Source organism: Bos indicus x Bos taurus, chromosome 9, assembly GCF_003369695.1.
Source record: "Bos indicus x Bos taurus breed Angus x Brahman F1 hybrid chromosome 9, Bos_hybrid_MaternalHap_v2.0, whole genome shotgun sequence".
NCBI classification, from domain to species: domain Eukaryota; kingdom Metazoa; phylum Chordata; class Mammalia; order Artiodactyla; family Bovidae; genus Bos; species Bos indicus x Bos taurus.
In genome coordinates, this window is record NC_040084.1 from 9,076,366 (window position 1) to 9,103,837 (window position 27,472).

The 27,472-nt window shown below is 39.8% G+C and overlaps 1 protein-coding gene across 2 annotated transcripts in view; it reads left to right on the forward strand.

The window, feature by feature from the left end:
- COL19A1 (collagen type XIX alpha 1 chain) overlaps positions 1 to 27,472 on the forward strand; it is a 445,397-nt gene that overhangs the window by 103,786 nt on the left and 314,139 nt on the right. For both annotated transcript variants that reach the window (XM_027550856.1, XM_027550857.1), the window contains exons 10-11: positions 24,355 to 24,399; positions 27,124 to 27,168. In XM_027550856.1, coding sequence (XP_027406657.1) covers positions 24,355 to 24,399; positions 27,124 to 27,168 — 90 coding nt within the window. The remainder of the gene's footprint in view (positions 1 to 24,354; positions 24,400 to 27,123; positions 27,169 to 27,472) is intronic.

Below are 27,472 nucleotides of genomic sequence, written 5' to 3' on the forward strand. Positions count from 1 at the left end.
ATGGTTGTTCAGCAGCGAGGTGTAATTTTGGAGTTCTCGCAGGAGAAGAGCACATGTCCTTTTACTCCACAATGTGCATGGGGAGAGCTCTCTGATGAGATGTAAAACCCTCAGGCCAACTGTGAACTCAAGTGTGTTTCCCAGGTTTCCTGGTCCTGGTTTGGCATCAGCGGCTCCAAGCCCTCAGCCATCCCCGAGCCATGGCCTCTGGTTACACCCTGTCACAGCCACCTGTCAGTCTCTCTGGCCCCTCTGGGTACACGGGGAAGGAGAAGGAGAAGTAGGGAGGGAAGGGGGGAGAAGGAGAGAGGAAGAAAGTGGGGAAAACCTTTAGACCATTCAGCTATGACCTAAATCAAATCCCTTATGATTACACAGTGGAAGTGAGAATTAGATCCAAAGGACTAGATCTCATAGACAGAGTGCCTGATGAACTATGGACAGAGGTTCGTGACACTGTACAGGAGGCAGTGATCAAGACCATCCCAAAGAAAAAGAAATGCAAAAAGGCAAAATGGCTGCCTTGAGGAGGCCTTACAAATAGCTGAGAGAAGAGAAGCTAAAGGCAAAGGAGAAAAGGAAAGACATACCCGTTTGAATGCAGAGTTCCAAAGAATAACAAGGAGAGATAAGAAACCTTCTCCAGTGATCAATGCAAAGAAATAGAGGAAAACAGTATTATGAGAAAGATCTCTTCAAAAACGTCAGAGATACCAAGGGAACACTTCATGTAAAGATGGGCACAATAAAGGACAGAAATGGTATGGACCTAAAAGAAGCAGAAGATATTAAGAAGATGTGGCAAGAACACACAGAAGAACTGTACAAAAAAGATCTTCATGACCCAGATAACCATGATGTTGGGATCAGTCACCTAGAGCCAGACATCCTGGAAGACGAAGTCAAGTGGGCCTTAGGAAGCATCACTACAAACAAAGCTAGTGGAGGTGATGGAATTCCAGTTGAGCTATTTCAAATCCTAAAAGATGATGCTGTGAAAGTGAGGCACTCAATATGCCAGCAAATTTGAAAAACTCAGCAGTGGTCACAGAACTGGAAAAGGTCAGTTTTCATTCCAATCCCAAAGAAAGGCAATGCCAAAGAATGCTCAAACTACAGCACAATTGCACTCATCTAACACTAGCAATGGCACCCCACTCTAGTACACTTGCCTGGAAAATCCCATGGACGGAGGAGCTTGGTAGGCTGCAGTCCATGGGGTCTCGAAGAGTCGGACACAACCGAGCGACTTTGCTTTCACTTTTTACTTTCATGCGTGGAGAAGGAAATGGCAACCCACTCCAGTGTTCTTGCCTGGAGAATCCCAGGGACGGTGGAGCCTGGTGGGCTGCTGTCTATGGGGTCGCACAGAGTCGGACACGACTGAAGTGACTTAGCAGCAACACTAGCAAAGTTGCCGCAGTTCTGCTTATGGGGCAAGAAATTACAAATTTAAAGATTAAGTTGTCTTCAAGGTGCCATGCTGAATTTAAATGGATGTGCGTTACCCCTCTACAAGTGAATGAGTCCATGCACTCTTGGGAACGCATTAGGAATCATATTTTAGGCGTCTGGAATCATTCAGATTTTAGTAGTGATATTTCTAAGTTACATCAGGATATTCAGAATATGAAGCAGGTGGAGTCTGACTTTTTCTCTCAATGGCTTTCTAATTCCCTCTTTGAAAATCTGGAGGGGTATCTTTCCCATGGATCCTTTTCTACAATAATGATTACTATGGCCATGTGCTTATGCCTTTAGTTCTAATTTGTGTAATGGCCCCGTGCCTTTTCAGAATACTCAGCTGAAGTGTTTCTGCTCTGTCTACTGAGTTTCATACCTATGTTCTAAAAAATAAAAAAGGGGGAGATGTCAGGAGCCACGTTAGGCATTACTGACAAAATGGAGGCACGGCCCCAGCCCCCTCCCTTCATTCCGCAGGCACGGACATGGGATGAAGGAGTCAGGCCTTGTAATTTTGACTTGTTTTTTCCTCTCCTCAGCTGAGTTGACTGAAAAGGAATATTAAGGTGCTTATTGTTCTTGAGAGGAGCATGAGAAGGCACAAAGCCTTCTGCAGCTGTGCTCAGAATAATTCATAAAGTTAATCATTGACATTTGTTTAAGGACTTTTACAAAAGAGTGTTCCAGGATGAGCACAGAGGCCGCAGCTTGAGGCCATGGGAGGGATTGCTATCTGAAGCCTATTTGTGAGGAAAATGTTTATGGCAAAGGAGTTTACTGAATTTAGGGCTTAGAAATAATTAAAATAGTTAGAAGTTAAGGATTTAAGGAATGTTGTAAAGTTAGCGTATTTTACTACAGCTTATAGAGGTTAGGAATTTTAGAGATACTACAGCTGCTGCTGCTGCTGCTAAGTCCTTAGGGGCAAACAGGATTTAGAAAGATACGAAATAAACTGAGGAATGTAGCATGAGTTACAATGTAATCACAAGTTAACTATAGGACACATAAGAGGAAGTAGATAGTAAAGCTGATTCAGAGAGAATCACTGAAGCAAGAACTCTGTTTGGAGAGCAACAATGATTTATGGAGATAATAAATCTGGGTGAGGGGGAACTGAAAATGTCAAACCTCTGACCTAATGTTTTTGTAAAAGTATAAAAGAGAATCTTAAACTTGAAATAAACAGGCCGTCCAAAAAACTGAGAGGCTGTCTCGTTCACCGACACCGTTCATCTCTTCAGGTTAAATCCCTGGCTGCTGAACTGGACTCTGGCACAAAGTAATGCTCAAAATCTTCCAAGTCAGGCTTCAACAATATGTGAACTGTGAACTTCTAGATGTTCAAGCTGGATTTAAAAAAAGGCATAGGAACCAGAGATCAAATTGCCAACATCTGATGGATCATCAAAAAAAGCAAGAGAATTCCAGAAAAAAAACCCATCTACTTCTGTTTTACTGACTATGCCAAAGCCTTTGACTGTGTGGATCACAACAAACTGGAAAATTCTTAAAGAGATGGGAATACCAGACCATCTGACCTGCCTCCTAAGACATCTGTATGCAGGTCAAGAAGCAACAGTTAGAACTGGACATGGAACAACAGACTGGTTCCAAATTGGGAAAGGAATACGTCAAGGCTGTATATTGTCACCCTGCTTACTTAACTTATATGTAGAGTACATCATGAAAAATGCTGGGCTGGAGGAAGCACAAGCTGGAATCAAGATTGCTGGGAGAAATATCAATAACCTCAGATATGCAGATGACACCACCCTATGGCAGAAAGCAAAGAACTAAAGAGCCTCTTGATGAAAGTGAAAGCAGAGAGTGAAAAAGCTGGCTTAAAACTCAACATTCAGAAAACTAAGATCATCGCATCTGGTCCCATCACTTCATGGCAAATGGATGGAGTAACCATGAAAACAGTGAGAGACTTTACTTTCTTGGGCTCCAAAATCACTGCTGATGGTGACTGCAGCCATGAAGTTAAAAGACGCTTGCTCCTTGGAAGAAAAGCTATGACCAACCTAGACAGCATATTAAAAAGGAGAGACAACTTTTGCCAACAGAGGTCCGTCTAGTCAAAGCTATGGTTTTTCAAGTGGTCATGTATGGATGTGAGAGTTGGACTATAAAGAAAGCTGAACACCAAAGAATTGATGTTTTTGAACTGTTGTGTTGGAGAAGACTCTCGAGAGTCCCTTGGACAGCAAGGATATCCAGCCAGTCAATCTTAAAGGAAATCAGTCCTGAATATTAATCAGAAGGACTGATGCTAAAGCTGAAACTCCAATACTTTGGCCACCTGATGCGAAGAATTGACTTATTGGAAAAGACCCTGATGCTGGGAAAGATTGAAGAAGGAGAAGGGGGCGACATGGAATGAAATGGTCGTATGGCATCACCGACTCAATGGACATGAATTTGAGTAGGCTCCGGCGGTTAGTGATGGACAGGGGAGCCTGGCGTGCTGCAGCGCATGGGGTCACAAAGAGTCAGACATGACTAAGGGACTTCACTTTCTTTCTTTTTCTTTGATTTACAAGGTTATGTTAGTTTCAGGTGTGTAGCAAAATGATTCTGTTACACTGATATGTATCTATATCTATATAGATATATCTGTTTATATAGATAGATATTAATAAAATAAATCTACACTTTTCCAGCTTCTTTTCTCCTACAGGTTATTACAAGATATTGAATATAGCTCCCTCTGCTATATGTGGGCCCTTGTTTATCTGTTTTATGTCTAGTAGTATGTATATGTTAATCCCCAACTTCTTATTTATCCCTCCCCTGCTTTCCTCTTTGGAAACCATAAGTCTGTTTTCTATATCTGTGACTCTATTTCTGTTTTGGAAATAAGTTAATTTATATCCATTTTTTTTTTAGAATCCTCAAATAAGCAACCATATGATATAGTATCTTTTAATATGCATTTCACCACAGACATAAACTAAACATTTAAAAGTATAGTACCATATGAGACATGATAAACAACAGTACAAGAAATCTATTTCAATCCATGAGTAAAATGGCTTTTACATTGTCTTCCCTGATACTGTAAAGATGATTCTAAATGATGAATCTACTCACAAGAAGTTAGCATGCTTATTCAGCAAACTTGAAAAAAAATGCTATATTTGTAAATTAAACTTCAATTACCTTGTCTTGTTTTTCACTTAAGTTGTTAAATTATTAGAGTTCGCATGTTTGATGCTAAGAAAATTCTCTTCTTCAGTAAAATAAGTTTAACATAGATCTCCATAGCTGTTCCAGCTGCACTAATTACTGCCTCATTATCTAGATGGTTGTGACCCTGTGGTTATTAACCTAACATTGTCACTAGAGTGAAGCTGAAGTGCTAGGAGGTTCCGAAGGTACTTTCTGAGTCCTTCTTAAGCATGTTTCGGATGTCTGAATGCTTCTTTGTTGCTGCGTTGTTTTTCTTAGGAATTATTCAGTCTAATATCCAAATTATTTACTCTTGTAAATGTCAAAATCTGTAAAACCGAACAAACTTTGTCAAACAGTGATACCTTGCAGCAAGGTATTTGGGCTTATTTGTGTTGCTGTCATTAAATGAAGGCTCTTCAATAAGTAAAAGTTCCTTCAGACACCTGTTTAAAGGTCTAATTCCTGCAAAATGCAGTATCCTCCAGAGAACACTATGAAATTTCCTAACTCTTAAAAGAGATTGCTCCATCCACATTTGCTTTGTACATTCATTTCACCAGTCTCTTCCTAAAATAACAATCAGATCGTTAAGATTTCAGATCATTGGGGTTTGAAAAATTACTTGAATATGCAAACTTTTTTTTTTAAGCCAAGTAAAGAATCACTGGAGGACTTGGACTATGAAATAGACTATTAGACTTCTTTATTTTGGGGTGTAAAGTAAGATTTATATGTGTTTACATGATGAATGATGGGAAAGCAGATAAAATTCGCCTGTTGTACTCTAAAACATAATTTACTAAGATTGGTATTGAACACTGTTAATTGAATTCTGTGCACCAAGATGACATTTCTTGGATCCTATTTGCAGAAACTCCAAAACATATAAAACTAGGTATAAGGTTGTCTGTGAAGGAAGCTCTCAACTCCCGAGAAGTTGCTCTCAGCAGACGGGGCTCAGTACAAGAGCTTCAGAGGCTCAACCCTGGCAGAAGTTGATCAGATCCATCTTCATCAAGGGCCATGAGAGCAAGAAAGCAGCAGGCAAGGAAGTGAATAACGCAAGTCAAGAAACTCTCCAGAAAAATACAGGGTTTCTTAAAAAAGAGAGGGCATTTTAGGCTGAGTGAAGGAACTGGAGCAAAATGTGGTGTTACAGAGACAAACACGACTCAGAATTCAATATGCTGCTGCTTTTTTTAGAAGCCCATATTTGTAGAGAACATTTCATGTGGTGATTCATCCTACACTCTACCTATAGTAAGAGTTCAATAGATACAAGAGAACATTCCAGCTGGAGATGATTCATTTGGACTTGGTATTTCTGGGAACAGGAATATTCAGCCCCAGGGGCCCATTTGGTCAAAAAGATGACAGAAGTGAGTCTCACAAGATCTGAGTGAAGACACCATCTCCGGGAAACTTACAAGCTAGCGTGGTAGAGGAGTCGTGGCCGTGCTGCAGTTGTCCTGGCAAACCCGGTTTCATGTTTCCCACAGCAGTTTGCTTGGCTCGAACTTACTTGAGTTGCTCTCAAAGAGCCTCACAGATAAGCAGAGAACCTGTGAAGCCTCCTGTGGGGCTAAACATGGTATCGGGCTGTGCTCAGCTCTTGGGTCCCGGTTTCCCGCATCTTCTGGGACCTTTGCAGTGTTTGTAGAATCATTAAGTTGTTGACCCTAGCCTTTCTTCAAGGTCCCACTGATGGGGCTAGGTCTGCTTCTAACGTGTCATTCATTTAGCTGTTAGAGGGCTATAACATTCATCAGTGAAGAAATGTCACCTCAAGAGTGTTTTTCTCATTTCTGTAATCCACAGGTTACCATTTATTTAAAATATCTCTAATAAATATATGCAAAATGAAAAGAGCAATAAAGCTGCTATGTTATCTGATAGCATGATTTGTAAGTTTTCAATATTTGACTCCAATGAAGATATATCAATTTTTTTATTTTAGACTTGCAGAAATTTTAAATTATATTGTAAAGATGGGTACTTATGTCTGGGGTAAAATATTTCCATTGTTTTATAACGAAAATAACTTGATTCTAAGTTTCCATAGAAAAATCCTTCCTAAAGTATCATGTAGCCTCAAAGGTGTGCTCCCACAGTCTTAACCCATCACCTGAAGTGACCACACAGCATCTCCAAGCTTATCTTGGACTCTGCTTCTCCGCGTTTATGACTCTCTGGGGTTCTTGTTTTAGAAGTGCTTAAGAGTTCTGTTACAAGGCAAAATAAAACAAGGTGAATGGGTTCACTCGGAACAAGAACACATGCAAAGTGCCATAGAACATATATCTCAGGTATCATATTCTCAAAATGAAGTTTCTTTTAAGGTTTAATATTTAAACTAGACTTCCCTGGTGGCTCAGACAGTAAAGCATCTGTCTACAATGCGGGAGACCTGGGTTCCATCCCTGGGTTGGGAAGATCCCCTGGAGAAGGAAATGGCAATCCACTCCAGCTACTGTTGCCTGGAAAATCCCATGGACAGAGGAGCTTGGTAGGCTACCGTCCATGGGGTCGCAAAGAGTCAGACACGATTGAGCGACTTCACTTTCCTTTCACTTTAGTCATATTAATGAAGGGAAGCCTACCCTCAGCAGCACAGAGTAGAATTTGTATAATAACTGCACTTTACACTTATGTACAGTGTGATACATGTATTAAATTCAATGATTTGCATGTAAATCCCATTATCCTAAAATAAACCTATACTTTGAAGTTTGATAGCAGTAAATATTTTTAAATCAAGGCCCTGAACAAAGTATTAGTTTCTTAAGGTGGCATTTTTCTTCTGGGGCCCAGGAGAAAAATAGTATAGTGAACACTATATTATGAAATCAGTTGATGGATTATGGAATCATGAGGACTTTAAAGATAAGAACTATAATATTGTAAAGTAAATAATAATAATTAAAATTTAAATTAAAAAAAAGAACTATAATATTTAATTATGCTTTTTTGTAATTATAATATGTATCACCTTGCACAGATTTGCATAGATTTTCTAACCTGATAATATATGTGACCTTACTGCCAACACATGGCAAGAAAATAACTGTTCCCTTTACAATTATTCAGCTTAGCTAGGGTTTTTATAAGAGATTTGGTTAGCTTCCCATTCTGGGTTCATATAAGAAAATATACTCTATGTAGCAAATGTTCTTAGATGTTAGTCACTAAGGACTTCTGGTAAGCTTACTTGGACAGAAACCGCTGTGAGTCAAAACGAGGACTTTGGATGGTCCAGTTTCCAGGAACAGTGAGTGGTTTAATAAGATCACACAAGTGCGTACATACATATATACAGCATGCACACACACATACGTGTACTCACGACTCACATCCTCATGATGTGCAGTGGGAAAATGAGATGTGGACACTGGGAGCAAATCCTGCCCTCTGTGTTACCTCCAGACTTCTCACTCAGAGCGTGCTTGCCTTCATTACTTGCCTTCATTACTTCATTACTGCAGATAAAAAACTGCTTCACTCCCTATTTCATGTATCAGATATGCTTTTTAAGGATAGTTTTTTAAAATATGAATAATTATAATCTTCATCCTAATAATGTGATAGTAAAAAATTGAATAAATATAGAGCCTAATTTATGCTAAAACCAATTTTTTAATCTTCTGAATTATTTGGAATTTGTCTTAAAATGTTTATTTTCGAGGGAAAACTTTTAGAATGTTAATTTTACTTTTCATGGAGCAAGTGTGCAGTAAGTGATAGCCATCATTGTTCTACCATTCAGTTATTAAATACCCAGAGTTAGAAACATCTGGGATTTGAATCCCAGCTCAAAGCCTTGCTCTGTGTAATTTAGGGCACATCACTTATTGTTTCTAAGTTCTCTTTTTATGAAATAAAAATTATATTGTATCAATTTCCAGTTTTGCCTTAAAGATGAGCTGAAATAATTCATGAGAGTCCCAGCTCAGGACCTGATATATAAATATTTGGTAAACAATAGAAATAATTTTTAAAAAAAGCAGTTTGATTATTTTGTTATTCTAAACTCTAGCTTACTAAAAGACTAAATAAACTAGAACTCATTTGAGTGAATATGTATTATTTATTCAAAATATATCAAGTGGAAAATTTAAAATAAAAGTTGCATATCTTAGATAACTTTGACTTCTTAAAACAAACTGGATATTAGGACTCTAATGAATTTTCAACCTAACTGAAAATTTCATGAGTACAAACTTTTACAATAATAATAGCAGCCATTTACTAAATGATTATTATGTGTTAAATGTTTATTATGTGTCAAGAGACTTCTTTACATAATTTCATTAATTCCCCACTATATCTCTATGAGGTATGATTTATTGTTATTGTTTCATAGATGGAGAAACTTCCCCCAATTTTCACCACTAACTCCGGGACTTGGTGATGGACAGGGAGGCCTGGCGTGCTGTAGTCCATGGGGTCGCAAAGAGTCAGACACGACTGAGTGACTGGACTGAACTGAATAAATAGTGGAATCAGAATCTGAATCTCTACCCACATGAATCCATGGTTTTTGCACCTTTACCATGTTTTCTTCTCTGAAGTGCCCCTGAGCTGCTCACATTTTTTTTTTTTTTTGCAGACAGTTCCAAAATAGGTCTTAAATTTGTTTGCCTGCAGCCTAGAGAGGGAACTGCACGGGGGCTTTCCTCCTTCCTGTTCCAGGGAGAGCAGTGTCCCTTGTCTTGAAGTCTACGGGTTCCTTTTTTTTTAATTCTTTCTTTTTTAAATTATGAAAGTATGATAGCACATTTACAGGAGACTTGGAAAATACAGAACAAAGTTATGTATAGTTCAACTGTATATTGCAATTACTTTTTAAGTAGATAAATTAAGATTTTAATTGGACAGTATCAAACTCTCAAAAATTTATAGAATGGACAGAAAAGTAGGAGGATATAGTAGACCTGAAATGCACTATGAGCCAATTCAACATAATTAAGATTTATACAATTTTCATACAACAGTAAGATACAAATTCTAAGTTCCCATAGACTAAGAGACACTGGAATATATTCAGGGAGACAAAGCAAGGTGCAAAAACTTCATGGTCTAAAGGTATTGAAATCACATAGAGTCTGTTCTCTTATTACCGTGGAATTGTTATTATAGAAATTCAATATCAAAAGATATTTGAAAATAGCCCACATAATTTAAGGTGCAATGTGACATTTACCAAGAGAGATCTTTGACTTAGCCATTGAAAGCCTCAGTAAAGTTAAAAGACTGACGAAACACAGAGGGTGATTGCAAAGAAAAAAACATTTAAATGAAAAATTAACATCAAAATGAAAAATTAATATCAAGTATACTTTAGAAACCCCATGTATTTGGAAATTAAATGTGAAATCTATAGACCCTTATTTTAGGCTCAATATTTTGATTTAGTAGGAAAAAATGAAATTTAGTTTGCTTATTTAAAATACATTTGAACCAATAGTACATAAGTGTTCCTTTCTCTGCATCTTTGGCAACAGTTGTTATCTTTTGTCTTTTTTTATAAAAGTCATTCTAACATGTTAAATGATATTTCCTTGTGGTTTTGATTTGCATTTCTTTAAGTTAATGATCCTGAACACCTTTTCATGTACATGTTGGTCATTTGTATGACTTCTTTTGAGAAATGTCAATAATCTGCCTGTCCTTAGAGATAACCCTCCCAACCTCAGAAAATTATGTCCACCCCTTGAAAATCATCAGCATGTTTTTCACCAAATGAAAGGATTTTGTGTAGCTTTACCTTCTGAAATAAGTACTATGAAAACAATACAGTTTATTTTGTTTGGTTTCCAAATTCAAAATTATATTTGAAATATTCTTTCGAGTTTGCCACACCTGACTCTCTGGAGATCTTGTCTGTCCTGCACATCCACCTCCAGGCAGGCCAGTCACGGGAACACTCTCCAGATTAACCTAATCTTAACATCTAACCAAAAAATTCTCTTTATGCTCTCCACCAAATATGCATTTGATATCTAAATATGTATATTTTTTATTCACTTAACCAAAAAGATTTAGATATTCATTTGATCAAAAATACAAGTGCTTCACTTAGTGTCATGACTTTATTAAAAAAAAAAAAAAATCAAACTTCTAGAGGTAAAAAGTCACATGCACTAAGGCGCCAGAGTAGTGTATCTGATAACGTGGAGAGAGTTGCCAAGTTGCACTTAAAAATAGCCAGACTAACTATCCTCATTGTGATCTGTTTTGTGTGACAGGGCTTTTCACCATAAACTCTGAAGCCCCCAGTATTTGTAGCAGGATGAGACTAAACCAGGCAAATCCATTGTTCCCTAACTGTCTTTGTATTTCTTTTCTGTTGGAAAATGAAATGACTCTGATCTTTGCATCTCAATTTTCCCTTAAAAAGACATTTTATGAGAAGACTGCAGCTTCAGGAAAAAAAGGCAGATGCTGTTACAATTTATAAAAGCACAGACAAGGGTGGTAGCTGTTGTGAATTATAATGAACTCTGCAGCAGCCCTGGTCCAGATGTAGCATTAATGTCTGAGAAACTCTGAAACTTACAGGAGTGTTTTGAGAAAACTACAGAATTTTTGTCATTTGGCTTTCTCCCTGTATTATCTGGTTTCACCCAGCTTGCCAGTGAAATTAAGGATTAAGACTAATTTCAGAGTTCTTCCCAAGTTAAAAATATCTATTTATATGTGACAACTTATTGTCTGAATTGCAAACTAAATAAGGAGAAAAAAAAGTGCAACACAGCTTTATTCTAAAAATGGGATATTTCCGTTCTGTGAATTGTCAAGATTTATAAAACTGGTACGGGCTCTATGTTAGAGAAAATACCTCTTAACAGAGAATCACATGTATACTCTTGTATTTCAGAGAATTCTGCAGTAAATGAAGGGATAGTTAAATCTGGACATAGGATTGAACTTCTTACCATAAGCAATGTCTATTTATGGAAAAAAAATGACCACAAAAGAGTTTTGTCACACTACTTGTTGGCTTCACTTACTAAAGTTACAAGAATGATACTTGAATTATCAGTGAAAAACGACTGCCTTTACCTAGGGTGAGTCTCATTTAATTGTCTTATCTGAGGGCAGTCTATTGATACAGCTAGCACCAAAATAAACAGAAACCTGAGAAGGACAGAGGTAATAGAAGAACAGGAAAAAGAAAAAGAAACTTGCTCACTCTGCAGTTGATTTTATTTCTTAATGGTTTCTTATTCCCTCCTAATGCCTTCCACTCACACCCCAAGTGGAGCAGTTGGCAGAGAACACAACAGATGGATGACAGGCTCGACACATGCAGTCTCTCTGGCACCCAGGCACTCGACTTTTATTTGCTAAACAGTTAGCCAGATTTTAAGACGCTAGTCTGCTCATGTTCCTGTTTGGTTTAATGCACCGTGAGAATCTAGCACACAAATATTAAAACATTGCCATAAAAAAGATCACATAGTCTCTGTTTCTCTGCGTAGTTTAATGGCTAATTGTTTTATTTCTTTTTTAGAATTTATTGTATTGAAGTATAGTTGATTTGCAATGTTGGGCTAATTGCTGCAAATTGATTCAGTTATACATGTAATATACATATATATATACACATACATACATATATACATACATATACATCGTCTTTCATATTCTTCCACATTATGCTTTATCACAGGTACTGAATTCGGTTCCCTGTGCTGTACAGCAGGACCTGGTTGTGTGGCCCTCCTATATAACAGCTTGCATCTGCTGTCCCAGCCTTCCACCCCACCCCACCCCCTGCCCTCCTGCACCCACGTCTGTTCTCTACATCTGTGAGTCTGTTTCTGTTTTGTAGAGATATTCCCGTGTGTCATTCTTTTAGATCGCACATAAAAGTGACATCACATGATACTTGTCTTCCTCTGTCTGACTTATTTCAATAGTATGATCATCTCTATATTCACCTATGTTGCTGCAAATGACATTATTTCGTATTTCAATTTATTTTATAACTGAGGCTTCCCTGGTGCCTCAGTGGTAAAGAATCTGCTTGCCAATTCTTTGAGACTACAAGAGATGTGGGTTCGATTCCTGGGTCAGACAGATCCCCTGGAGAAGGAAGTGGCAACCCACTTCAGTATTCTTGCCTGGGAAATCTCATGGACAGAGGAGCTTTGTGGGCTACAGTCCAAGGGGTTGCAGAAGAGTCGGATAAATCTTAGAGACTAAACAACAACAAACACCAAAATACTCGATTCTATATGGGCGCCACATCTTTATCCATTCACCTGTCAGTGGCCATTTAGCTTGTCTCCATGTCTTGGCTATTGTGGCTAGTGCTGCTTGAACACAGGGATGCATGTGTCTTTTCTAATTTCAGTTTATCCTCATTATTTATTCCTGGTGTAGATTACTGAGATATGCAGTAGTGGGTTTAGAGATGCACTTGGTATTTTCTATAGATGTCTACAAGCCCAGATATTAGGATTTTCTTAATGTGGATGGGTCTACATGAGATTTTAGCAGCTTGGTCAGGGATGTCATAGGGCATGGAAGGTCCTTCCTGAGCCTGCTGGGTAAGAGAAGAAAGTTCTAGAGGATAACCACAGACAGTCAGTATGTTTCTTTCCTCCCACCATCACTGCATTTTCACAGATTACTGAATTCAAAACACAAGAAAAATTGCATCTTTTCCATGACGGCTTCTTGGCCACGAGGCAGAATTAGCAGCCCTGGACTCTGCTCACATAGCACTTTATTTATATTACCCACATAGTCTGTGTCCCTGTGTGAGCTCCTGGAGAACAAGGGCTAGGGGTGCCCCTCATGCCTGTCACCCCATCACCCAGCCAGCACGTGGCATCTGCTTGGTTCTGCCTAATGCTTGTTGAGTTGTTCAGAACTCAGGGGGACTTAGCTCCAGGACAATAGATAAGAGAAACACAGGGTGATTGTCAGACAATCATTCTGAGGAGGATTGGAAAGGCCCCCAGATGCTGAAAGGCTTCAGTGAAAGTCTCTTTCACTGTCTGTGGAAGTGGGGTTTGGGGAAGCAGAAACAGAAGGGAGAGTGTGCAGCCCCAGAACTGGCTTCCCATCTCCCCAGGAACAAGCAGGCTGTCCCTTTTCTCTCAAGCAGAAGTCTCCAGGTGATCTTGCTGTCTTGTCCTCTGTGTTAGGTTTGGAAATCTCCTGACTTTCTTACAACATTGCAAAGGTGTGTTCTTCCTCCAGACTTTCACAACCGTTTCCCTCAGGACTAAAGATAAGTAGCTGGTGCCTTCAGCGCCTTCAGTGTGTTGAAGTAACTGATATGGAGTAGAACTATAAATTACCCAACCCGAGCACTACAGACCGGAAGTAGTTTGCAGTTCCGGGTGTCTCACTGTCCCCAACAGGAGCCTACTGATGACACTGTCCCCCTCGTTATGTCTTCAGTTGTCATCCATGTGTTAGAGTACTTGATTCAGATGTCCGCTCCTCCTCTCCAGATACTTCAGTGGATGATTCGCTTCGGTTGTCTTCTGTTTCCTGGTACTTTTGTGATGCTTCAACATCACCTCAAGACTGCCTTCCAGCTGCTCTCACAAGAAAGTGAACTATTCGCACACTCATTGTTAACAGATCCACTGTAAGAAAGCCATTCCGATGACATAAATCTGGAGCCCAGATTTTGTAATGAGGTCAGCAACATTGGCCAAAACTCAAATCCCTAACTTGGCTATAAATGGAAAGAGATGTTTACTTCCCCAAACTATTTCAAAATTTTTTGTTTTTTATTTGAATAATATGGCTTAGATGGTACAGAGTCCGGCTGCAGTGCAGGAGACTTGGGATCCCTTGGTCAGGAAGATTCCCTGGAGAAGGGAATAGCTGGCTACCCACTCCAGTATTCTTGCCAGGAGAGTGCCATGGACAGAGAAACCTGGCAGGCTACAGTTCATGGGGTCACAAACAGTTGAATATGACGGAGTGACTTTCACTTTCTTTCTTTCTTTTTTTCCAGTGTAATTTGCACTCCAGTAATTTGAAAAAGGATTGTAAAAATATCCTCTTTGAAAGGAGAACTTAGCAGTTTTAGTTGACCACACATTTACTGTATATACAAGCAATTTAACCTTGAAAAAGCAAGTTATAGTAATGCAAGTATTGTCTAATATCCAGAACAAGATTGTGTGTGTGTGTGTGTGTGTGTGTGTGAGTGAGTCCTAATCTCTACTCTGTGCACTTGAGATTATGTGTGGAATAAATAATGTGCTGAGTTCTCAGTGTCACATTTTAAAGGAGTGTGTGTGCCCAGGGGACAGTTACTATGACATTAAAGGACTCCAAACACTCATTTGAAAAATGATTGGCTTGCTGAATAAGCTTCATGCTGACAGAAAGGGATGTCGTGTGTAAGACCCATATGATATTTGTCCTGTGTGAAATAAGACCAGTGGGCAGAAATCTGGGGCTCAGAAGACACTGTTTCAGTATCCACACATCAAACTGTGTTGTTTTGTGCTCCACAATACGAATTAAAAGCAAACATGCCTGACTTTAAAGAGCTTTCAGTAGGGTCAGTACGTTAATATTCTTTGGTGAAACTGGTGGACACAAATGTATCAATTTACCCCTGACCCTGTGTTTAAGAATACTTCCCCTGCTTGTTTTCTCCTGTGTTCCTCTGCATATACTGTGCACACACATAGACTCAGGTTAAAAGTTTCTACTAACAGTAGATGTTGAGTTCACCTGTTACTAACTCCCCACGGTTATATTACTGTGATTAAGACATGTATTGACCATGTATTACCTTTGGTGGGCTGGCTTTCTCTTCTTTGAAAGATTCACAAAAATAAGTAATAATAGGATCTTATTCATTTTTTTATTAAGAATATTTTAAATTTGCCTTATTCTGAACATTCACGTGAATATATCCCCATGTGTTAGCTGCATAAAGGATCCAACAAATACAAGAATTAAAAAAGTTTGAAGTTTTCAATCCTATGCAGTATATAGCTTTTTTAATTTAACAATTTAGCTTTTGAAATGAAGTCTTCACACATAGGAGGAAAAAATACTCCTCCCTGAAATAAAAGGACTCTGATTGGATGAAATATCTGAAAAAAACATAGGAGGTGTATGTTTTATTTCCTAAAATATTTAGTTGAGTGGCAGGAATGTAAGAACCATATAAAAATTCAATCAAGAAAGATTATGGTCTAAGTACAGCAGGACTGTTGTCAGAAAGGCAGAGGTCAGGCTGCTCCTGCTGCTGCTGCTAAGTCGCTTTAGTCGTGTCCGATTCTGCGAGACCCCATAATCGCCCACCCACCAGGCTCCCCCGTCCATGGGATTCTCCAGGCAAGAACACTGGAGTGGGTTGCCATTTCCTTCTCCAACGCATGAAAGTGAAAAATGAAAATGAAGAAGCTCAGTCGTGTCTCACCCTCAGCGACCCCATGGACTGCAGCCTACCAGGCTCCTCCATCCATGGGATTCTCCAGGCAAGAGTACTGGAGTGGGTTGCCATTGCCTTCTCCGGAGGTCAGGTTAGTGATACATAAAATCAAAATCAGATTTACTTCTGGCTTCCTCCTTTATTGGTTTTCATGTTAGGATTCTGGCATTTCACTTCAGATATTTATTTCAGCTATTTCACTCAGCACTCAATTTAAGTAAATTTTCTATTAATGAATATGAATTAATTAGTGGGAAAAGGTGATGGGATTCCAGTTGAGCTATTTCAAATCCTAAAAGATGATGCTGTGAAAGTGCTGCACTCGATATGTCTAGTGCTGAAATTTGGAAAACTCAGCAGTGGCCACAGGACTGGAAAAGGTCAGTTTTCATTCCAGTCACAAATAAAGGTAATGCCAAAGAATGCTCAAGCTACCACACAATTGCACTCATCTCACACACTAGTAAAGTAATGCTCAAAATCATCCAAGACAGGCTTCAGCAATATGTGAACTGTGAACTTCCAGATATTCAAGCTGGTTTTAGAAAAGGCAGAGGAACAAGAGATCAAGTTGCCAACATCCGCTAGATCATCAAAAAAGAAAGAGAGTTTCATAAAAACATCTATTTCTGCTTTATTGACTATGCCAAAGCCTTTGACTGTGTGGATCATAATAAACTGTGGAAAATTCTTCAAGAGATGGGAATACCAGACCATCTGACCTGCCTCTTGAGAAACCTGTATGCAGGTCAGGAAACAACAGTTAGAACTGGACATGGAACAACAGACTGGTTCCAAATAGGAAAAGGAGTACATCGAGGCTGTATATTGTCACCAAGCTTATTTAACTTATAGGCAGAGTACATCATGAGAAATGCTGGGCTGGAAGAAGCACAAGCTGGAATCAAGATTGCCAGGAGAAATATCAATAACCTCAGATATGCAGATGACACCACCCTTATGGCAGAAAGCAAAGAAGAACTAAAGAGCCTCTTGATGAAAGTGAAAGAGGAGAGTGAAAAAGTTGGCTTAAAGCTCAACATTCAGAAAACGAAGATCACGGCATCCAGTCCCATCACTTCATGGCAAATAGATGGGGAAACAGTGGAAACAGTGGCTGACTTTATTTTTCTGGGCTCCAAAATCACTGCAGATGGTGATTCAGATCAGATCAGATCAGTCGCTCAGTCGTGTCCGACTCTTTGCGACCCCATGAATCCCAGCACGCCAGGCCTCCTTGTCCAACACCAACTCCCGGAGTTCACCCAGACTCACGTCCATCGAGTCAGTGATGCCATCCAGCCATCTCATCCTCTGTCATCCCCTTCTCCTCCTGCCCCCAGTCCCTCCCAGCATCAGAGTCTTTTCCAATGAGTCAAATCTTCGCATGAGGTGGCCAAAGTACTGAAGTTTCAGCTTTAGCATCATTCCTTCCAAAGAAATCCCAGGGCTGATCTCCTTCAGAATGGACTGGTTAGATCTCCTTGCAGCCCAAGGGAGTCACAAGAGTCTTCTCCAACACCACAGTTCAAAAGCATCAATTCTTTGGTGCTCAGTCTTCTTCACAGTCTAACTCTCACATCCATACATGACCACAGGAAAAACCATAGCCTTGACTAGACGGACCTTTGTTGGCAAAGTAATGTCTCTGCTTTTTAATATGCTACCTAGGTTGGTCATAACTTTCCTTCCAAGGAGTAAGCGTCTTTTAATTTCATGGCTGCAGTCACCATCTGCAGTGATTTTGGAGCCCAGAAAAATAAAGTCTGACACTGTTTCCACTGTTTCCCCATCTATTTCCCATGAAGTGATGGGACCAGATGCCATGATCTTTGTTTTCTGAATGTTGAGCTTTAAGCCAACTTTTTCACTCTCCACTTTCACTTTCATCAAGAGGCTTTTCAGTTCCTCTTCACTTTCTGCTGTAAGAGTGGTGTCATCTGCATATCTGAGGTTATTGATATTTCTCCCGGCAATCTTGATTCCAGCTTGTGTTTCTTCCAGTCCAGCGTTTTTCATGATGTACTTTGCATATAAGTTAAATAAACAGGGTGACAATATACAGCCTTGATGTACTCCTTTTCCTATTTGGAACCAGTCTGTTGTTCCATGTCCAGTTCTAACTGTTTCTTCCTGACCTACATACAAATTTCTCAAAGGCAGGTCAGATGGTCTGGTATTCCCATCTCTTTCAGAATTTTCCACAGTTTATTATGATCCACACAGTCAAAGTCTTTGGCATAGTCAGTAAAGCAGAAATAGATGTTTTTCTGGAACTCTCTTGCTTTTTCCATGATCCAGCAGATGTTTGCAATTTGATATCTGGTTCCTCTGCCTTTTCTAAAACCAACTTGACGTCAGGAGGTTCATGGTTCACATATTGCTGAAGCCTGGCTTGGAGAATTTTGAGCATTACTTTACTAGCATGTGAGATGAGTGCAATTGTGCGGTAGTTTGAGCATTCTTTGGCATTGCTTTTCTTTGGGATTGGAATGAAAACTGACCTTTTCCAGTCCTGTGGCCACTGCTGAGTTTTCCAAATTTGCTGACATATTGAGTGCAGCACTTTCACAGCATCCTCTTTCAGAATTTGGAATAGCTCAACTTGAATTCCATCACCTCCACTAGCTTTGTTCATAGTGATACTTTCTAAGGCCCACTTGACTTCGCATTCCAGGATGTCTGGCTCTAGATCAGTGATGATTGCAGATAGTGATTGCAGCCATGAAATTAAAAGGTGCTTACTCCTTGGAAGGAAAGTTATGACCAACCTAGACAGCATATTAAAAAGCAAAGACATTACTTTGCCAACAAAGGTTCGTCTAGTCAAGGCTATGGTTTTTCCAATATTCATGTATGGATGTGAGAGTTGGACTATAAAGAAAGCTGAGCACCGAAGAATTGATACTTTTGAACTGTGGTGTTGGAGAAGACTGTTGAGAGTCCCTTGGACTGCAAGGAGATCCAACCAATCCATCCTAAAGGAGATCAGTCCTGAATATTCACTGAAAGGACTGATGTTGAAGCTGAAACTCCAATACTTTGGCCACCTGATGCAAAGAACTAACTAATTGGAAAAGACCCTGATGCTGGGAGGGATTCAAGGCGGGAGGAGAAGGGGACGACAGAGGATGAGATGGCTGGATGGCATCACCGACTCAATGGACATGAGTCTGGGTGAACTCTGAGAGTTGGTGATGGACAGGGAGGCCTGGCGTGCTGCAGTCCATGAGGTCGCAAAGAATCGGACATGACTGAGCGACTGAGCTGACCTGAGCTGTGAAGTTGAAGACTTGCTATGTATTGCAGCAATAACATAGTGACAAGGCTCTCAGCAGCAATGTTAGATTTTTTTTCCCTGCTTTTTATTACTCATATTCATCTGTGGCCCATTTGGACCTTGAATTCCTAATAAGAAAGGAGCACAGGCCCTTTGATGGATAAACCTGAGAGAAGCTACATGCCACAGAAACAAGCTTTGAACATTATAGTAGAGACAAGAAGCATTGATTGTAATTTTCTTTCAATAATGGGCTAAAATACTGATGGGAAGCCAAAGAAACTTCTTAATTCTTCCTGTACTGAGACTAGGAACACCGAGGGACAGCAAGAGTTTAGAAAAAACAGCTAATGTCAGCTCCACCAGTAATTTCAGGCAGGCATTTATTGAATAGAATTCAATTTGATCCCAAGCTGCATGGGCACAAGAGTTTTGAAACTGTGATTCAGAGTTGGGAAGGCTCATTCTATTGACACAACTTAGGTTTTAGATAAAACCTTGACAGGAGAAACATAGTCTGTTAATCTCTTAAACAAAATTTTGCTCTTTAAGACTATTATTTCCTTCAGCTGTTATGCTATGCTGTGCTAAGTCGCTCAGTTGTGGCTGACTCTTTGCGACCCCATGGACTGTAGCCCGCCAGGCACCTCTGTCCGTGGGGACTCTCCAGGCAGGAATACTGGAGTGGGTTCCCATGTGCCATGCAATCCTCCAGGAGATCTTCTCAACCCAGGGATCAAACCAAGGTCTCCCACATTACAGGCAGATTCTTTACTTTCTGAGCCATCAGGGAAGCCCAAGAACAGTGGAGCGGGCAGCTTATCCCTCCTCCAGGGAAATCTTCCTGACCCAGGAATCACATGAGGTTTCCTGCACTGCAGGTGGATTCTTTACCAGCTGGGCCACCAGGGAAGGCCAGTTGTTATGCTACTTAATAATATTTTGGGATAGAGTCGAAAACAGATATGCTAACTTGTCCCTCAGGGACTGGAAAAATGCCAAATGGTTTTAAATGATTATAAGTTTCTATGACAGACCTCTGTGGTAACTTTAAGAAAATCTGTGAGAAGAAAATAAATATGTTTCTGAATACCAGAGTTGCACAGTTTAAGCATCAAAAGTTTCCTGATATCTCAAAATCTTCCACATGTTATTGTGTCCTGTGAAGCCAACTCATTTCCTGGGAGAATGATCAGTGCTGTCGATTGGGGTATCATGGAGTTTATTTTATTTTTTTTTAATTTTTAAAGTAGTTTTATTTATATTACCACTTTAATTATTCTATACTTTGTTTTGTGTATAGTGTTCTAATTAACCTAAATTTAAAGGGCTAATCATACTTAAAAAAATTTTTTTTATTATTTTTATTTTTTAACTTTACAATATTGTATTGGTTTTGCCATATATCAACATGTATCTGCCACAGGTATACACGTGTTCCCCATCCTGAATCCTCCTCCCTCCTCCCTCCCTGTACCATCCCTCTGGGTCGTCCCAGTGCACCAGCCCCAAGCATCCAGTATTGTGCATTGAACCTGGACTGGCGACTCATTTCATATATGATATTAAACATGTTTCAATGCCATTCTCCCAAATCATCCCACCCTCTCCCTCTCCCACAGAGTCCAAAAGACTGTTCTATACATCAGTGTCTCTTTTGCTGTATCGTATACAGGGTTATTGTTACTGTTTTTCTAAATTCCATATATCATGGAGTTTAGAATTATGTTTACAAAACAAATTTTTGGTCAGGAAAGATCAGAGATCAGTTAACACTGGCCATAGGAAAACATTTTCATTATAACAGTCATAAGACCAATGTCCATCAAAAAGAGAAGCTTTCTTCCTCTTAAGGACTTTTGGTACCCAGTTGCCAGATCATCCAGGTGTGACCCTAACCTGACATAACCCCAGAGGCGGGTCTTTAGGTGCCAGTTCTCACAGCACATGGTATAGAAGAGTGAGCCGTGAGCAAAGACAGCAGGGAGCTACTGGTACTCCTCTCCTTTTTCCAAAAAAGTATTTTTGGCAATGTGCACTGTGTCAGCGTGCTTTACTGGATTACATACCATATCTTGTTATCATGTGTAACTTGTAAAATGATATAAAACGTTATATTGAACCAACCCATGAAAATAATTGTGTTCCTCATGGACAAATGGACATAGTTCTGTGATGAGTAACAGAAGCTGTTTCCACAGAATGCACCCTGGGGTCAAATCTGAATGTGCTTTGACTATCACTTTATTAAACAAAATGGGAAGTTTATAATGTAATTGTGGGATGCCTGAGGTCTAAAACTATATACCTTTTTAAGTAATCTGAATATATTTATTACATAGATAAGAACATAGTATTTTATTGCTGCTTCAACACTTCTTAAACTTAGCCACAAAGTTTTGCCTTTGGTGTCCAGTATATTCTGTGATAAAAGCAGTTTTACTGTGCAACACAGATAATTTAACTGAAGAAAAGCCTTCATCTTTAAAATTATGTGCACGTATATCGCAGTATGGGGCATCCCAAGTGGTTCAGTGAGGAAAGAATCTGCCTGCCAATGCAGGAGACGCAGGACATGTGAGTTTGGCCCCGAGTCAGGAAGAGCCCCTGGAGGAGGAAATGGCGACCCACTCCATTATTCTTGCCTGGAAAATCCCGTGGACAGAGGAGCCTGTCTGGCTACAGTCCATGGGGTCACAAGGTATTGGACACGAATTAGCAACTGAGCACACACATAGAGCAGTCCGCTGCGGCTAAAAATGATGGAACCTTTCCAGAAATGTACTAACTGATGAAATGATAAAGATCTTTCTAGGCTTAAACAGAATATATTATTGCTATTTTAAAATTTGAAGACATGATTTTTTTCTTCATATATTTGAATTTTATTTTAAAAATTCTAAGAAGTGATATCTAACTTCATTCTAGGTAATACTTTAAAAAAACTATTGTCTTAAAAATGTTTGCCGGAAATAAAGTGGTCAATAGAATTGCTAGTTTGTTTTGAGCTTTCTAAACCTGGAAACTCGGGAGCCCAAGTCACTTCCTTGGAGCAGCTGAATTCCTGAGGCTCCACTGGGAATGTGCACATCCTCCCTGGGTATCTCATTCTAGCTCATGTGCTGTTTGCAAAGCAGGCTTGTCAAAGAGATGGCCCGTGAATTCCAGTAATGGAAACTGATAGGCCTCTGCTGAAAACCTTCAGACCCAGCAAAGGAACCAGATGGACTGGGAAGAACTGAAAATTCTCCCAAGTAACTGTTTCAAGTAAAACAGCATCAGCATGTCTTTAAAACTGATTTAAAGACAATTGACAGGAATGAGCAAGAAAGTATATGCTCTTTATATGTGTGTGTGTGCGCACGTGTGTGTATACACATATGCATATATATGTATATATATGTATACGTATATCAGTTCAGTTCAGTTCAGTCGCTTAGTCATGTCCGACTCTTTGCGACCCCATGAACTGCAGCACGCCAGGCCTCCCTGTCCATCACCAACTCCCGGAGTCCACCCAAACCCATGTCCATTGAGTCGGTGATGCCATCCAACCATCTCATACTATGTCGTCCCCTTCTCCTCCAACCTTCAATCTTTCCCAGCATCAGGGTCTTTTCAAATGAGTCACCTGTCTGCATCAGGTGGCCAAGTATTGGAGTTTCAGCTTCCACATCAGTCCTTCCAATGAACACCCAGGACTGATCTCCTTTAGGATGGACTGGTTGGATTTCCTTGCAGTCCAAAGGACTCTCAAGAGTCTTCTCCAACACCACAGTTCAAAAGCATCAATTCTTTGGTGCTCAGCTTTCTTTATAGTCCAACTCTCACATCCATACATGACCACTGGAAAAACTATAGCCTTGACTAGATGGACCTTTGTTGGCAAAGTAATGTCTCTGCTTTTGAATATGCTATCTAGGTTGGTCATAACTTTCCTTCCAAGGAGCAAGCATCTTTTAATTTCATGGCTGCAATCACCATCTGCAGTGATTTTGGAGCCCAGAAAAATAAAGTCAGCCACTGTTTCCACTGTTTCCCCATCTATTTCCCATGAAGTGATGGGACCAGGTGTCATGATCTTAGTTTTCTGAATGTTGCACTTTAAGCCAACTTTTTCACTCTCCTCTTTCACTTTCATCAAGAGGCTCTTTAGTTCTTCTTCACTTTCTGCCATAAGGGTGGTGTCATCTGCATATCTGAGGTTATACACATACGTATATGTGTGTGTGTGTATATATATATAGTTGTTGCTGTTGTTAAGTCACTAAGTTGTATCTGACTCTTTGTGACCCCATGGACTGTAGCACACCAGGCTCCTCTGTCCTCTGCTATCTCTCTGAGTTTGCTCAAATTCATGTCCTTGAGTCGGTGGTGCTATATATATATATATATATATATATATACACAAACATATATATATATATACACACACACACACACACACACACATAGATACACACACATAAGTTTTTAGATAAGAGGTCACCAGAACAAAATCTTTTCCATGAGACAATGAAGAGGGGCGGTTAGATGCACAGAAGTGAATTATGTGAACTCTAATTCCAGTTCTATCTCCTGATTGTATAATCATCTGTAAGAAGATGGTCATAACTGTGTTGTCAGAACAGTACTTGGCCCATAGAGAACCTGTGTCAGACTAGAACAGTATGCCCAGAGATTTGAAAGAGAAAATAAAACGGAAGACACTAAGTAGCAAATGGGAATGCATGGGCTGTGGAATCAGAGAGACCTACCTTCAAATCTTAGGTGATGCTCCTAGTTAGGTGAAACCTGTCAGAGCCTCCGCGTTCTTATTTTCTGAATGAAAGCGCTAGTCCTGGCGCTGGCAGCTGAGGGGTGGATGCAAAGCCCCTGTACTCACTGAACATTCAGCATTAGGCTGCCTTGCCCCACAACTCTAGAACTGATGGTTAGCAATGCAGAATTTCTTCATTCGTTTGTGTTTTGTGACAATGAAATTTATTCTGTGTATTTCTTTTAGGGTGAAAATGGTTTACGTGGCACTCCAGGCTTACCTGGTCAAAAGGTAAACTTTTTTTTTTAATGTTTCATGTTAGTTAAGAACTTTTAACATCTCAAAAGTTGAAGTTGCACATGATATAGTGAAGATTCAGGAAATTTGGTGAGACTGAATTAGTCCCCTGACTTGACCACCACTTGATCTTTCTTCTCAAAGAGAACCCATGGTAGTAATCCCTTCTCAGAGGAGCTGCTCTAGGGCAGAGCTTTATGAGAGGGGCTTGGCCACATGCTTCTCTGGAGAATGGGTAGTGGTGCTTTCTGGGGCCTGGGAGTGTGACAGCTGCTCTGGGAATGTTTTCACCAAGAGTCTAAATTTTGGTGGTGTTTAGTCACTCAGTCGTGTCTGACTCTTTGGTGACCCCATGGACTGTAGCCTGCCAAGCTCCTTTGTTCATGGGATTTCCCAGGCAAGAATACTGGAGTGGGTTGCCATTTCCTTCTCCAGGGGATCTTCCTGACCCAGGGGTCAAACCCAGGTCTCCTGCATTGGCAGGTAGATTCTTAACTGCTGAGCCCCCAGGGAAGCTAAATGAAGTCTAGAACAGGACTGACTGCTTTTGACTATTTGTGGTTACTTTTTTTCCTTTTTTGTTATTTCCCAGATTGAGCTAAATGTAATAGTTACAATGGCATAAAATAGTAAATATTGCAAAGATGTTGTAAGTGATCTCCTCAAAAAATGTTTCAGAATGATAAACTTGTACATAATAAGGATTTTTGCATTGGCCAGATTCTTTGAGCCTAGAATCTTTCTTTTCACCAAGCTGAACTTCATTTCATCCTTTACTGTCCAAAGGCTGATTTCTTCCCCTGAGGAGAAATATGATTGGATGTGACCAGCATTATTGGAAACACAGAGACTGGCTTATTCCAGTTTTCTGAAGAGATGAGGGGCCACTTTGGGTGGGGCCAGCTGTCATGATACCACCCAGATAACCCACCACAGGGGAGAGCATTATTGATGCAATATTAAATGCCCACCAGTCATGTCATTTCTATGCTCTGAAGATGTTTCACAGACTTTAGCAACCAGAAGTCAGAAGTTACTATAGCATCTGGGTTTTGCTCTGTAGCTAAAAAACTACCTTAAAAAGATAGGCAGTTATCTATAGTTATAGCTTTTGAAGAAATCTTCCTTTACTTGCTTGGTGAAAACACCAAGATTGATTTGGCAGAGAAGAAATAGCAAGCCTCTGCATTTCTTCCCAGCAGTTCTAGACAAAACCCAGTAATACAGCATGTGCCACATCTGTGAGTCGAGTTGCCAGCCAAGGGATGTGTAGATTTATCTGCTGGGAAATAGTTTTGGACTTTCCAAAAGTTGTTTGTGGTGGCTGCTTCATGCTGGCGTTGTGGCTGGGGTACTGGGCCATTTAGCAGCTTCATGTTAGCTTGAATCAACAGATCAAGTTAAAGTCTATATTTTAGGAAAAATGGAAGAAAAAGATAGACCACACATTCAGTGGCAAATGTACACAAATCTAACTTGCTTTCTTTCCTGGTACATTTTTTGAGGATAGATGAAGCAGAAAGTGAAAGTGTTAATGGCTAAGTCATGTCTGACACTTTGTGATCCCATGGACTGTAGCCCACCAGGCTCCTTTGTCCATGGAATTCTCCAGGCAGGAATACTGGAGTAGGTAGCCATTCCTTCTCCAGGGGACCTTCCCTACCCAGGGCTCGAACCTAGGTCTCCTGCATTGCAGGCAGATTCTTTACCATCTGGGACACCAGATGTAATTATTTAATCATGTATATATGTGTCCATATACACACATACATATGATTTTATATATATAGTATACACAGACTATATATACACATAGAAAAGAGCTGCATTTTGTTTCAACGTATAATGTAAATTGTATTGTGTCACTTTGAAGAATTGCAGAAAAAAAACTGGAGATAAAAAACCCTTCATCCCCTTGTCTTGGTGCACTCAGGAAATGTTTACTGAGCACTTCTTGTAAGTGAAGGGGTGTGTATGACCCTCCCCAACATTTCCTTGCTGGCTATATTGTCATGAGGGCCTGACATACATTTGGCATTCAATGAATAGTTACTGATTTTATGAATGAAACATCAGTGCTCTAAATATCTGTACAGAGTTAAGTGGGAAAATAAGCTTGTCAGATGAGAGAGGTTTAGTTGAAGAATAGGGGGCTTCTACCTCTCAGAGTCAATATGGTGCATGAGAGCCCACCGTGTTCTGTGCTGGAGAGGCAGGCCATCTGGGTGGGAAGGAGCCTGGCGCTGGTCTCAGAGCTGGAGCCAGAACTCTCGGCTCGTTCATCACACACCTCTCCCTGGAACAGTCTTCATGGAAGTCAGCTTGAGAAGGACGTTCCTACTGCGTCTAGTGGAATCAACAGTGAGAGTAGTAATAGCAATAGTGACTGACAGTCTTTGCCAGGCACAGTATTTGATGCATTCAATTGTCAAAAAACCTATGAGAAAGGTCTTATGGATGGAGAAATTCAGGCTTGTGAGTATCAAATTGCATTGGAAGTAGTGAAACTAGAGCTTGTACCCTGGAAAATCATTCCTTCAGTGAGTAATTAAAATTTTGTATAACTTTAATATTGGTTTTCAGCTTATATTTTAGAAACACTTTAATATATACAGTTATTGATTTTTCAAATTTAGAAACTATTACTTTTATTGTAATAATTACATGTGTTAAAAGTAGCGTACCTATTATTATACATGTCGTATTCCTCTTCTACAGGGAGAGCAAGGTTTTGAAGGCAGCAAAGGAGAAACTGGCGAAAAGGTAAAGATCACTTTTCATACTTAACTGTGAGAACAAGCTGTGTTCTTGAAAATATTCTGGACTAGAATATCTAATTTGATTTTGTGCTTTCCATAAAATCAGTTCAGTGATTTTATAGAAATTCTATAAAATGTTTGTCTCACTCAGAGTAGACTTAGCAAATCAGTGACTGTCAGACATCTTTCTAAACTTGTTTAAGTGGTAGTTATTTCTACACATTTCTAGTGAAATCATTCCACTGATATAGAAATGATTCAAATATTTACGGTGTTTTTGTGCCACAACAGCACTGATGGATGATGAC